This window comes from Hyperolius riggenbachi, chromosome 3 (assembly GCF_040937935.1).
Source record: "Hyperolius riggenbachi isolate aHypRig1 chromosome 3, aHypRig1.pri, whole genome shotgun sequence".
Taxonomy (NCBI): Eukaryota; Metazoa; Chordata; class Amphibia; order Anura; family Hyperoliidae; genus Hyperolius; species Hyperolius riggenbachi.
In genome coordinates this window covers 411853441-411868296 of record NC_090648.1, presented here as the reverse complement: position 1 = coordinate 411868296, position 14856 = coordinate 411853441, and the positions used below count along the sequence as shown (strand labels likewise).

At 40.0% G+C, this 14856-nt stretch overlaps 1 protein-coding gene across 1 annotated transcript; it reads right to left on the bottom strand.

The window, feature by feature from the left end:
• Positions 1-218: 218 nt before the first annotated feature.
• Positions 219-12845, bottom strand: LOC137562364 (exocyst complex component 1-like). The gene is made up of 3 exons (XM_068273701.1): positions 12719-12845; positions 9746-9876; positions 219-473 (listed from the first exon to the last, which is right to left on the bottom strand). The coding sequence occupies exons 1-3, from the start codon at positions 12843-12845 to the stop codon at positions 219-221; spliced, it is 513 nt and encodes a 170-aa protein (XP_068129802.1).
• Between the last annotated feature and the right edge of the window lie 2011 nt (positions 12846-14856).

The following is a 14856-nucleotide window of genomic DNA, read 5'->3' as shown; positions in this document are numbered from 1 at the left end:
TGGATGTGCTAGTTTAAATATGATCTAAGATTCTAGTGGTTGTTGTGGGAAACAGGGCATACATTATTAATCTTATTACATTACATATTGCTGTTTGTATGGACAAACTGATTCACAAACAAAAGAAAATGTATGTATAGTTACCTTTATTTGATAATTGTCTTGTGCGACCAGTGTTGTACAACCTTATGACATTTCACGTTACACATGCAGGAAACTTAAAAGCAGCTGCAAAGACAGGCACAGCTAATTGCTTTAAGGCACAGTGTCATGTACAGCACTGCATCATCAGGAACCATCAGTGAGCTTTTTCCAACAAAATCACTATCATAATGCATCCACTGAAGGTCTTGCTGCAGATATTCTGCACTCATCTTGCGTAGACAACGAAGGAGGCTGTATTTCGTTGCAGTGCTACAGGCTTCAAAGGTATAGAGTCCAGTAGTAAAATGCAAGCTAAAAATGGCATTATCCTACAATCCAAGAAAAAAAAGTTATGAAAAATTAACATATTATAGTTTTATCTTTGAAGTACAATTTGTTATGAATCTTCCAGTGTTGTATTATTACAGTTTCTGTCAAGGCTACAGGTTTAGAATAAAGAAAAAATATCAGTTTCTGTAAAAAAGAAAAAAAAAAAAGAATTGCCAGGGCAGCTCACTGACCCCTATAGCACACTTCCCAGCTGTCTCTAACAGTGCAATTCAGAGGGCAAACAACTGAAAGTATATGCAAAGTTCCCCTTGCCTGACTCGCCAGCGCGAAACACTGCCAATTCGGTGCAGGTTCGGGCCACATTTGGCCCTAGTGGAAACAGGCCCTTAGGCTTTCAGGAATGTGGATCTGCTGCATAATGCATGAACAACTAAAACAATAATGTTTAAAAAGTAAACAATGCTAGGAGATGTTACTATATAAATACAGAAGAAATACTGTAAACAAAACACACAGAAAAAGCAGAACAGTTATGGTAGACATTACATATTTGAAACCAACCTATTGGTTATTGTCTCTGCAATTGTTCCTTTTCCCTAAAGTAATTAATCCATGTTTTGAGGACACAGTAAGGGCTGGTTCACACTACAAGAGTTTTTTTAAGTGCTTGTGATTTTAAAAGCCCTTGCTAAAGTGATGCTATGAGTTTGTTCTCACTTGAGCGATGGGATTTTATAAAAAGCAACCATAGCATTGCATTAGCAAGAGCTTTTTAAATCACTAGCGTTTAAAAAGCTCTTGCAGTGTGAATCAGCCCTAGGGTCCTTTCCCACTGAGCATGTTGTGTTGCAATAAGATTGCAATGCAAAGTAACTAAAAAGTTGCGTCACGTGGTACCGTTGAGGTGCGACTGTACAGTGAAGCTCACAATACAATGAAAATATGTCTCACTGTCACTGTAAATGCGCATGTTGCCCTGTAAACACATTTCATGTGGTGCAGTTTCCCTATGGAATGCGCCACACCCCAATCAATGTGTTAGCCCCATAGGAATATCCTTGCATTGCATTGTGATGCGGTAATATTGTCCGTTGCAATGTTATGTAACGGACACATTGTGAAAGGAGCTTTAAAAGTTCGGTGAGTCACAGCTGTGTCTGCTCTAGTGGCCTTAGGCTTGGTTCACACATAACTCTGTACATTTCCGGTCCTGTCCTGTCAGTTTCGCCTGACAGGATTGGAACTGTACACCTTTTATGTGTGAACACACCCATAGAAATCTGAAACAAAACTGACAGGACTGGAACAGAAATGTTTAGCATGTATGTGTGAACCAAACCATAAAAACTCATGCAAAATTGCTGCAAAATAGACAGGACTGGACCGGAAATGTACAGATTTATGTGTGAACCAAGTAATACAAAACGGAGAGGACAGGACTTTCCGGAAATGTACAGTTTCATGTGTGAGTGAGAATTAAATATTATGCACAAACTCAACCTTGCATATGCACCTGTAAACTAGAAAGCTGCAGGAGTGACATCAACAATACAGTAGGAGCCTAATACATTTAATTAGTGCCGTCACTAATAGGATAAATGCTTAATTAGGCAATATTTATTGGGATGCAGCACAAACACATATAAAACAATTTAAAATGAATAGTGGAGCGCTCCACAACATCACACGCACAGCCAGCAGCCAAACCGTTCGCCTTAACACCAGTATCGGCAACACACATGCTCCGGTGTCTTCAAGGCGGCAGGGAGAGAGAGGCACATAGGCTGTGGAATGGCAGTGAACCAATAAGCCTTATTGTGTAGATAACAATGGATGCATCTCACCAATATTCAGGGTGCTTGTGTCAGCAGAGATCTTCACTTGCACAAGCAGGACTCGTTTGCGCTCAAACTCACCCAACGGTGCTGCGGCTTTAAGACAGCTGCTCAACCAGGTCACACATAACATCTGAGGGGAGATACATTGAACTTGTAGACGGCCTTCACAGTTCAATAGTTACTATTGAACTGTGAAGGCCGTCTACATGCACGCTGATCACTGTAATCTTCTGTCGGCTAACACTGCTGGGGAGCGCTCCACCAACCCCATGGAAACCCCGCCCACTGATGCATTATACTGTGGAACTATACTACCTATACTGGGGAACCTTTATTATCTATATACGCCCACTTCCCAGTGCATAGATACGCCCCCTTTCGGACATGCCCCTGTTTTGTCCACGCAGCTGATTTCTTTCGGCGGCGCAAGTTCACTGCTACCCCTACAAAAGATAAAAAAATTCCTGGAGCCGCCCCTGGTCCCCAGCAAGAATAACTGCTGCACACTGTTTTGAGGAAGAACTCCACTTCTCTCCTTGCTTTAAATGAGGAGAAGTCCACAGGACCCGTTCATAGTGAAGTTTCCCAAAATTGTATATTATAGGAAAGGAGCACTTCACGATTCATTTTAAATGGTTTTATATGTGTTTGTGGTCGTTTTTTTCTAAGATTGCCTAATTAAGCATGTATCCTGTGAGTGATGGCACTCATTATATTTAGCAGATTCATTTGTGAACCTAGTCAAAGAAAACTCATACAAAACTGATGCTAACTGTCAAAAACTGACAGGATAGGACTGGACACCTTTCATGTGGGAACCCAGCCTTAAAATCTATTTTCTAAATTACAATAATAAATAGCAGGCTTTTTTCAGCTACATGATGACAAATATAAAATATTTTACATTTATTGGAGGAACCCCTCCCTTCCTTTCATATTGCCGGGACAAAATCCGGCAAACTGGTGGAGTAGGTGGTGTCCGGCAATGAAGGAATTGCTAATGGCTGCCACCTGTATAACCCTAGTTATGAAAAGAAAAGGGTGAAAAGCATCCACTGAAATGCTCATAGGCTTGAAGGGGTGTTTATTTATCTTTGTATGTGTCAGAGTGGTGCAACTAAATATTTTGAATTAAAAAAATGTTTGGTTTGGGTCCACTTTAATCCAAATTTAGAACGTCAACTAGTCTCCTCTGCTGTGATGAGAATGAGATGACAATAAGTACTATTCTACAAGGATCTGAACATATAATCTAATATAAAGGATTGTAGTATAGAGATCAACTAGATAAACTGTATGCAAGGGTCATCCGGAAAGTTGCAGCTGTTTTCAATTAATCAGTTAAAGAGGAACTGTTGCGAAAATCTTAAAATTTAAAAGTATACAAATAAGAAGTACGTTTCTTCCTGAGTAAAATGAGCCATAAATTACTTCTCTCCTATGTTGCCTTTCATTTACAGTACGTAATAGAAATCTGACATTACCGACGGGTTTTGGGATAGTCCATCTCTCCATAGGGAATTCTCAGCATGGCCTTTTTTCTTTATAAAGACAGTCCCTGAAAAAGATTTATACAAAGATGCTGCCCAGCCTCCCTGCTCACCGTACACTTTTTTGGCATTTGGACGGAGCAAATGCCATTCACTAAGTGCATTTTGAAAATAAAACATCCATTGAACCCCCATGAGGAGATGGGCTAGTCCAAAACCTGTTGGTTCTATCAGATTTCTACTACTTACTGTCAGTGACAGCAACATAGGAGAAAAGTAATTATGGCTCATTTTACTCTGGAATAAACGTACTTCTTAATTGTATATGTTTACATACAGGGGTTGGACAAAATAATGGAAACACCTAACATTTTGGCATCATACTCTTTGATCATGTTTTAAGCAATCAAAACTTGATTGTTAGTTGATATGTTTCATTAAAATAATAGTTTTTTACAGATATTTAAACCAAAGTTGGTTATAATTTATAAAAATGGCAGATCTCTAAGACTTTCAAAGAGGCCAAATTGTTGGTTCTCGTATGGCAGGCGCTACTGTAACAGAAACTGCCCGAATGCTTGGCATTTCAAGAGGTACTGTCTTAAAAGTAATGACTGCCTTTGAAAGAGAAGGAAAAACGTCCTCATCAAAGCACAGTTGTGGCCGAAAGTCGGAGTTGTCTGAGAAAGACCGTTGGACTCTAAATCGAATTGTTAGAAAAGCTTGCAAGACCACGTCTCCTAAAATCACTGCAGAGCTGAATGAACACCTACAGAACCCAGTTTCCACAAAAACTGTTCGTCTGGAGCTTCACAAATCTGGATTTCACGGAAGAATTGCAATTAGAAAACCTCTGCTCTCAAAGACAAATGTTTCAAAGTGTTTAGAGTGGTGTAGAAACCACCAGAATTGGTCCCTCGAGCAGTGGAAAAATGTGATTTTCTCTGACGAATCATCGTTTACCTTATTTCCGACCTCCGGCCGAGTGTATGTTTGGAGACAGCCGAAAGAAGCATTTTATCCAGACTGCCTTCTCCCACCCATAAAACATGGAGGGAGTTCTGTGATGATCTGGGGTGCTGTTTTTTTGGAAATCCGCTGTGCACAGCTACAGTAGAATTGTTAAAGAACGGCACGAGGAACATTCTAATGAAGTTTAGCATCTCATCTGGCCACCACAATCCCCAAACCTCAACATTATTGAGCATTTATGGGCGTTATTAAAGATTCAAGTAAGAAGTTGATTTCTGCCACCATCATCTCAAAAAGAACTGCAGGGTGTTTTAACTGAAGAATGGGCTAAAATTCCTTTGGAAACAATTCACAATTTGTATGACTCAATACCTCAGAAAAGTGAGGCTGTAATTGCCGCAAAAGGTGGACCTACACCATATTAAAATATATTTTGTTGATTTTCCAGGTGTTTCCATTATTTTGTCCAATCCCTGTATATATTAAATTTTAAGATTTTTGCAACAGAGGTCCTTTAAGGAAACATTTTATTTATTTTAGACACACTCGCCCTCATTTCATTCACTTTTTTTCTGACATTTTCTCCTAGGTGATATTTTCACACCTTATGAATAAAATGCCTTTTAAGCCAGCAACAAGCAAGAAAACACTCAGCATAATTCAGTAGAGTGCTGAAAAGTTATTTTAAACAGAAGATGAAGCATCTCCTAGGAGAAAACGTGAATTGAAAAAGGGCCAGTGTATTTTCAGATTTTTCCACATAATCCCCTCCTTTATCATATCTTTTGACTTATGCTGGGCATACACGGCTCGTTTAATTTCCGACATGTCCGATCTCTCGCCCGACCGTTTCACCGCTCGATTCCAGATAGCAGTGAATGGAAAAAGATAAGAAAAATTAGCAGAAAATAAGAGAATTGACTGCGGAATTGAGCGGCAAAACGATCAAACGGGAGACTCGAGCGGAAAAGACGAGCCGTGTATGCCCAGCATAAGATTCCAATCCCTTTGTTGTAGTAACTCACACTACTCATTGATGGATTGGAGGAATTCGAGATAGGAAGGGGTTCATGTTAATGCTCCTGAACTAACAGTTATGGGCATTCTGCATTCACATTACAAGAGGTACAGGGAGAGTTGTTAATCTGATAGATGCAAGTCTACAATACATAGAAAGAATACCTTGTGTGGTAGATAAAAGCAAACGGCTGTAGCTTTTTGGAAGACCCTGGTTTATCCATAGAGTGGTAGAGTTTGAAGAATGTGAAAAGGTAGCAACCCTACCAAAGAGTCTGTATGAACCTCTGGCCTACCTTCAGGGCCCGTTCACACTTAAAAAGCGCAATTTCTGTACACTTCCGATATTCAGAGCGATTGCGATCAGCGCTTTATTAAGGAACAAGCGACACCCATGCTAACCTAGAAATTAAAACCACATATATAAGTAGATAAATACTACCTCTACTTACATAACAGATGTATTGTGCTATCCACGTAATGATTCCTGTGAATTTTACAAAGGAAAAGCAGAAAATCCTTTTCTAGGCAGTGGCCATCTTGCAAAGCTAATGCTGACATCATATCCTCCCTGACTCTTGTTTCCCCCCTCCCTTCTCTTGCTCATTGTGTATTCATTAGCTGCCCAGAGTCTTTTTTTTTATTTACACATTCAATCACTGAGTCACCTCAGCCTTGCTTGTAAACACAAGTGATCAGCTAGGCAGGGAAATAAATGGAAGAGGAGTAATATATTATAGATAAAAAGAACTCCCAGCATTCAAAAGAACTCCCAGCATTCAAAAGAACTCCCAGCATTCAAAAGAACTCCCAGCATTCAACTTTTTGGCACTGTTTGGCACTAGGGCCAGTGCTCCTATAGTATGTAATAACTCCAAACCATAACAGCAGAAAAACGTTTTGAATGCAGGATTAGCATCTTTATTACTTAATACACTCAGACCAGTTGCTGTTGAAATTAGATTTTTTTTGGGTGACAATACCGCTTTAAGCACTGTACCGCGATCGCTCCAGAGTCACAGCAAAAATGCTGCAGGTAACACATTTGGTGATTGGCGCTAATCGCGAAATGCCCGCGATCGGCGCCAATCGCGGCAGTGAGATCACTGCCATAGGTTAGAATAGCAGTAGTGCTTTGGCGATTAGTGGGAATTGCCCGCTAATTGCCCTAGTGTGAATGGGTACTGACTTCCTCTGACTTGTGACTTTGAGGTCTGCAAATAAATTAGTTATGTCCAAATGCCTTCCCAGATCTTGGTTCTTGACAGATGGCACAACATGTACATTGAGCTATGAGTTCAGTACAGTTGATATCAATTTCCTGCGGCTTGTTAATGGTGCTCTTGGTGTATTCACAAATTGGCAAATGAGCACTGTTATGTGGATGAAAATTCACTGCAGCCAAGTTAAATAAAGCCAGTTTAAGATATTATATTTACAGTGGTGTGAAAAACTATTTGCCCCCTTCCTGATTTCTTATTCTTTTGCATGTTTGTCACACTTAAATGTTTCTGCTCATCAAAAACCGTTAACTATTAGTAAAAAATAACATAATTGAACACAAAATGCAGTTTTAAATGATGGTTTTTATTATTTAGTGAGAAAAAAAACCTCCAAATCTACATGGCCCTGTGTGAAAAAGTGATTGCCCCCCTTGTTAAAAAATAACTTAACTGTGGTTTATCACACCTGAGTTGAATTTCTGTAGTCACCCCCAGGCCCGATTACTGCCACACCTGTTTCAATCAAGAAATCACTTAAATAGGAGCTATCTGACACAGAGAAGTAGACCAAAAGCACCTCAAAAGCTAGACATCATGCCAAGATCCAAAGAAATTCAGGAACAAATGAGAACAAAAGTACTGTAATTGAGATCTATCAGTCTGGTAAAGGTTATAAAGCAATTTCTAAAGCTTTGGGACTCCAGCGAACCACAGTGAGAGCCATTATCCACAAATGGCAAAAACATGGAACAGTGATGAACCTTCCCAGGAGTGGCCAGCCGACCAAAATTACCCCAAGAGCGCAGAGAAAACTAATCAAAGAGGCCACAAAAGACCCCAGGACAACACCTAAAGAACTGCAGGCCTCAATTGCCTCAATTAAGGTCAGTGTTCACGACTCCACCATAAGAAAGAGACTGGGTAAAAACGGCCTGCATGGCAGATATCCAAGGCGCAAACCACTTTTAAGCAATAAGAACATTAAGGCTCGTCTCAATTTTGCTAAAAAACATCTCAATGATTGCCAAGACTTTTGGGAAAATACCCTGTGGACTGACGAGACAAAAGTTTAACTTTTTGGAAGGTGCGTGTCCCGTTACATCTGGCGTAGAAGTAACAGCATTTCAGCAAAAGAACATCATACCAACAGTAAAATATGGTGGTGGTAGTGTGATGGTCTGGGGTTGTTTTGCTGCTTCAGGACCTGGAAGGCTTGCTGTGATAGATGGAACCATGAATTCTACTGTGTACCAAAAAATCCTAAAGGAGAAAGTCCGGCCATCTGTTTGTCAACTTAAGCTGAAGCGATTTTGGGTGCTGCAGTAGGACAATGACCCAAAACACACCAGCAAATCCACCTCTGAATGGCTGAAGAAAAACAAAATGAAGACTTTGGAGTGGCCTAGTCAAAGTCCTGACCTGAATCCTATTGAGATGTTGTTGCATGACCTTAAAAAGGCGTTTCATGCTAGAAAACCCTCAAATAAAGCTGATTTACAACAATTCTGCAAAGATGAGTGGGCCAAAATTCCTCCAGAGCGCTGTAAAAGACTCGTTGCAAGTTATGGCAAACGCTTGATTGCAGTTATTGCTGCTAAGGGTGGCTCAACCAGTTATTAGGTTCAGGGGGCAATTTCTTTTTCACACAGGGCCATGTAGGTTTTGAGCTTTTTTTGTCACTAAATAATAAAAACCATCATTTAAAACTGCATTTTGTGTTCAAGTATGTTATCTTTGACTAATAGTTAACGGTTTTTGATGAGCAGAAACATTTAAGTGTGACAAACATGCAAAAGAATAAGAAATCAGGAAGGGGGCAAATAGTTTTTCACACCACTGTATATATTAATATTTGCAGTTTACAAATTACACTCTGTATTTTAAATGATGGCAAAGAGCAGAGCTAATGACTCTATGAACTTCCTGGCAGAAAAACCTTAAACAAGAAACAGTGAGAGACAGATTGAGATAAGTGCTTCAGAAAATAGCATTGCTCTCTCACTAAATTAGCTGGAGAACTCAGGAAACCTTTTTTGCATAGATAACAAACAAAGTTTATTACCTCTCTCTGTACTGGAAACAATATGAGAATCATATCCGAGCTACTATTTCTTAGCTGTACTACACATACAAATCATTATCTCATAAGTTTATTTTCACTTCAGATTCCCTTTAAGGCCCAGGTGTCTGCCGGCCTGTCAGCCAAATGATTTTCTGCAAGCATGCAGAAAAGCATTTAACATCTTCTACCAGCTTTTGATTGGTTTCCATCAGTCCATCGCGTTTGCGCAAACTACGGAAAAACTACAGTACAGGTGCTGCCATTTACTTGAATGGACAGCGATATAAGTGCCACGGACAGTGGGAAGCGTCGAGCAGACACCCGTGTGAACCAGCCCTAAGCATGATTTTTAGCAGTTATGGTACACTAAGCTGTCGTGCTTCCGGAGGTGTCACACCGGAAGTAGGAGAAATAGGGAAGCGGACATATTTATTTCCTGTTGAACAATGCAAATTGCCTGGCTTTCCTTCTGATCCTCTGCCTCTAATACTTTTAGCCATAGACCCTAAACAAGCACACAGATCTGTTGCTTCTTGCTTCTAACTGAAGTATGACTGGATTAGCTGCATCGTTGTTTCAGGTGTGATTCAGATACTGCTCCAGCCAAAGGGATCAGCAGGACTGCCAGGCAACTGGTATTTCTTAAAAGGAAATAAATATGCCAGTCTCCATATCATTTTCACTTCAGGTGTACTTTAACACACTTACCTGAGAATGATCAATTCCATCAATTAGTGTCAAATTTTTCAAAAACCATGAACTCCTGGATTCATATTTCAGATTAATTTCCTCCTCTGCCACAGACAACCACGTTAGGCAAACATCATTTGTGGATGATACTGTGATACAAAACAAAGGTATTTATGAATGTGAACTGTGCAGCAAAACTAGATACACAATTAAGCCAAAAGTATTAGAATGCACTTCTAAATCATTGAATTCAGGTGTTTAATTCGCTTTCGTGGCTTTAGGCATAAAAACACTTAGGCATGCAGACTACTTTTACAAGTAAAATGGGTCACTTTCAAGAACTCAGCACATTCCAGCGTGGTACAGGATGCAACCTGTGTCATAAGTCCTTTCATTAATTTTTTTTTACTTCTAAATATTCCAGTCAACTGATAGTGGTATTAACAAAGTGGCTGCAACTAAAAACTCAGCCACAATTAGGTGCACGCTCCAAGAAAAATTGTAAAAGTTCAAATAACTGAAAGACAGACTGCCCCCAAGAAGACTGGGGGAAGGGGGGGCGGCTATGTAGCAACAACTGAGGGTGGGAAGGAGGGGCCTCAGGAAGATCGGGGATATAATATAATATCTTAGTGATATATATATATATATATATATATATACATATATATATATATATACAATTTTCAGTACAATCTAGGCTTTCTTTGGGTAATATTTGGGTAATATTTTTTCCCTAAACTGTTTTATTTTATAGTCATTTTATGGGGAAAAATTGGGAGTAAATGCAGAAAATAAAAATGTTTTAATGTTCCACCCTACCTAATTGTCACATGACATGTCCCACAGTTATAAAACACAGTAAAATGAATTCTTTGGCCTTTCCCGGTTAAAATGATACCCCTTAAGTCATATTTTATTAATAGATGAGCATGTGGCGGCCGTTATCTCAAGCCTGCGTGTCTGTGGCTATTGAATACGTTCGCTAGGGTTTTTTTAGGGCCAAAGTCCTGTACAGATGCATTGTTAGGCAACAGCCGCGTGATTGAATTCACAGAAGAAATCACGCCACAGGCTTGAACATAGGTTCAGTTTAATGCAAACGCCCTTCATCAGGTGATACATCTGTATTACATTGGGGAACTTTCACCCTCGCGATCGCATCCGATCGCTACAGGCATCAGTCATTAAAAGTTTATAAACAGTTATAGGTATCACAGGGGTTGACAATGAGTTAATAGGCTAGGCTGGGTTTAAAACCACACTGGGGATTTAAAAAAAACTGGGGGGGGGGGGGGGGTTAACCATGTCACTTTTTTTTTCTTTTTTTCATTTTTTTGTTTAACTTTATGACTGAGTGTTGCTATTGCTATCAGCAATCATTCACTTTTAACAGGATTGTGCACATCCCCATGCATGCTTGTGCATGCAGGAATGGGTGGCAGTTTTTAATGCAGGTCATAGATTCTACGATCTGAAACCTACAGCAGCACTAATTAGGGCGTAGACTCTATGTCCTGGAATGAAAAGCGGTGAAATAACTTTTCAGTAATTTGCAATTTAAAAAAGTTTCAAATAATTGATTAAGGAAATTTGGGCGTTGCATAGACCACAATAGTAATTTTGGCTATACCGGTACCCAGTGGATAATTTAGGACGACTGTAGCCAAAGTGCTGGGGCGGCAAAAAGCAGCAGAAATTGCATCATGGATAGCAGTGACAGTAAGGTAGGTAAGTTAGGTACCAGGTTAGTATTAGGAGTAGGTAGGTGTAGGTTAGTGTTATGCTTAGATTCAGGTAGGTTTACAGACCCATACAGACCCAAGCAATTTTTTTCAGATTTTTTAATCATTCTCATAATTGGGGAAAAATGTGTGTGAAACATTGGTCAGATTTTTCTGATGTTACAATCAAGCAGAAGAATTGATTGCAATTCTCGAATTGAAAAGAAATATAACAAAATGTATGATACGTGGCCACCTAAAGAGAATGTTTGGCATTGACAATGAGGGTGCTTTTCCACTAGCAAGGGTGAACACATGTAAATCATGCTGCGATCGTGCTTCCTTTAATTGCCACTACCACAATTTTGCTGTGATTGGGCCTTAAACCATCGGGTGTAGGAGCATGATTGCATGAAAAATTGTACAGGCCAACAATTTTTTATTTCAACAATAAACAATTCTCACCGTAAAAACAGTACTGGGATTATTCGCAGTGCTATTGCGATGGCCACAATCTGCTTTTTTTGTAGCAGATTACAGCTAGTGGAAAAGGAGCCAAACTTTAAACCAAAGTGAACACATTTAGTTTTTCAAGTTTTCTTTAAAAAAAAAATGAACATTCATTTAATGACAGTTCAGATATGCATTATTTAAAAAAATAAACAGACTGAAGGCTACGTTCACAATGGGCTTTATGTTTCACTCCCTTTGACAGCAGGAAAGCAGTACTCATTTTACAGTAATGCACCGCATATAGTGCATTACAATGTCTTACGCCGTTGTACCACATTGCACCTGCCACACAATGAACGTCATGCTGCATTGCATTGCGGTAAGCCACGTCAGAATGCGGCTGTTAAGCTGCACCACAATGCGCCATTGTGAATGTAATCTTAACGTTAAATATGTTAATAGTTTCACAGATCTGATCTTCATCTAATTAACTTGTAGCATGGATATAATAATAAGAAGAAGAATCTGAACATTTATATAGCGCTTTTCTCCTGTCGGACTCAAAGCGCTCAAGAGCTGCAGCCACTGGGACGCGCTCAAGAGGCCACCCTGCAGTGTTAGGGAGTCTTGCCTTGAACTCCTTACTGAATAGGTACTTGACCTAGCCAGGATTCGAACCCTGGTCTCCCATGTCAAAGGCAGAGCCCTTAACCAGTACACTATCCAGCCACTTGGATCTTTCTAATACAGAAACAAAACTAAATATGTCTTTCCCAAACAAACAACACATATACATACATATGTTAATACATACCATATACACAAAGATAGCTCTTAGTGTCTTCTTTATTTACTTTTGCAAGTGGCAGAACATGGACCAGTTTTTCCCCTCTCGTCTGAAATACCTCCTTCTGTAAGCTGCTTTTCAAGATTGAAACCATAGTCTTGGTGGAGGTAATCAGCAAGTCTGTGGTACAGATCAAGCTACTGTTTGTGTAGTAGCTTACTGTGTCTTATATAATATATTTTATGTTGTCATGTTTACAAACCTCCAATTGATATTTTCCAAACCAGTAAATCAATATTCTGTCAGCGAAGTAAAGCTAGAAGATGGAATATTTGATCAATTACAAAGGAAAAATAAAAAAGTAATGCTCTCAAAGAAAACATATTAAGTATTCAGCCCATCTGCGAACTGTGAAGATTTATGGATTTTTTTCAGGCTTAAATCCATGCAGAATTGTTTTTCCAGTTTTGTGTAGGTACTCAGTAGCAGAGTTATATGTATGTATATATTCTTTGATAAATGAAACTGAAGCAAAATAATGCACTAGCTTCATGTTAGTAACGTCATGATCATACATGGACAAGAACACACCCACAAAGAAGAAGATGGTCCAGCAGCGGTGGGCTCGTAGAGGGTGTGACACTTATGCTGGGAATACACCATGAGTTCTTTTGCCAGATAGATGGTTCGATAGATAATTTCTGACAGTTGTGATCTGATTTCGATCATTTTTATGATCGTTTTTGTCATAGAAGTTAATGGAAATCAATCAGAAATATGATTGGAAAATTGATCGGAAAAACGATTGGAAAATTGATCGGAAAGTAATTCTGCCAAAAAAACTCATTGCGTATTTTCAGCATTACACTTAATTTAACTTAGATAAGTGTTTAAATGTTTAATGTTTTCTCCTCACAGGTTTGTTTTAAGGGCAAACAAATAAAAAAGTGAACCCATCCTGTAAAGCAAACATGAAAAAATTTGACATGTTGCCATTTTATGATCACTAAATGTCAGACTTGAATTCTCTGTCTCTTTTCTCTAAATTATCCTTTTTATAAACATAAAGGGCTGTTATGGTGATACACTCAGGATTAGATACGTATGTGCTCTAATTAAGAGTCTAATTAACGAGGAACTGTAACGGTAAAACGTCCCCTGGGGGGGTACTCACCTCGGGTGGGGGAAGCCTGCGTCCCTCGGGGGTCTCGCTGTAGCCCTCCGTACAGCCGTGACGCAATATTTACCTTCCTGGCTCCTGCGCAGACGCTCTGATGGCTGTCGGCTCCGAAGTAGGCGGAAATACCCAATCGCCGTCGGGTCCGCTCTACTGCGCAGGCGCAAGTCTCCGGCGCCTGCGCAGTAGAGTGGAACCGACGGAGATCGGGTATTTCCGTCTATTTCCGAGCCGAATGCAGCCACAGCGCCCCCGCTGGAGCCAGCAAAGGTAAATATTGAAATTACAGTCGGGCCTGTCGCCGGCTGTTCAGAGGGCTGCAGCGAGACCCCCGTGGGACGCAGGACGGCGTGGGAAGCCTCATTAGGATCCGGAGGCTTCCCCCACCCGAGGTGAGTACCCCCCAGGGGATCTTTTTCAAGTTACAGAGTCTCTTTAAAGGGACTCCGAGCAGTGCAGAAACTATGGAAAGATGCATATCATTTTAAAGCTCTCTTTCTCCTCTCTCCAATGATATATAAACCGCCGCCCTACGCCTTTTAGTTTTCGCTATTTTCGCGATTGAAATTGCAGCGGCCGGGATTTTAATCACGAAAATAGAGAAAACTAAAAGGTGTAGGGCGACGATTTAGGTGTCGCCAGAAAGAGGAGAAAGAGAGCTTTAAAATGATATCCATCTTTCCATAGTTACATTGTATTACACAGGCCGACTTTTTCCTAAAGTCAGCAGCTTCATTCTGCTTAATGGAGCTGCTGACACTGGGGAAAGTGTCGTCCTGTGTAATACAAGTAACTATGGAAAGATGGATATCATTTTAAAGCTCTCTTTCTCCTCTTTCTGGCGACACCTAAATCATTGCCCTACGCCTTTTAGTTTTCTCTATTTTCACGATTGAAATTGCGGCCGCGGCAATTTCAATCGCAAATATAGCGAAAACTAAAAGGCGTAGGGCGGTGGTTTATATATCATTGGAAAGAGGAGAAAGAG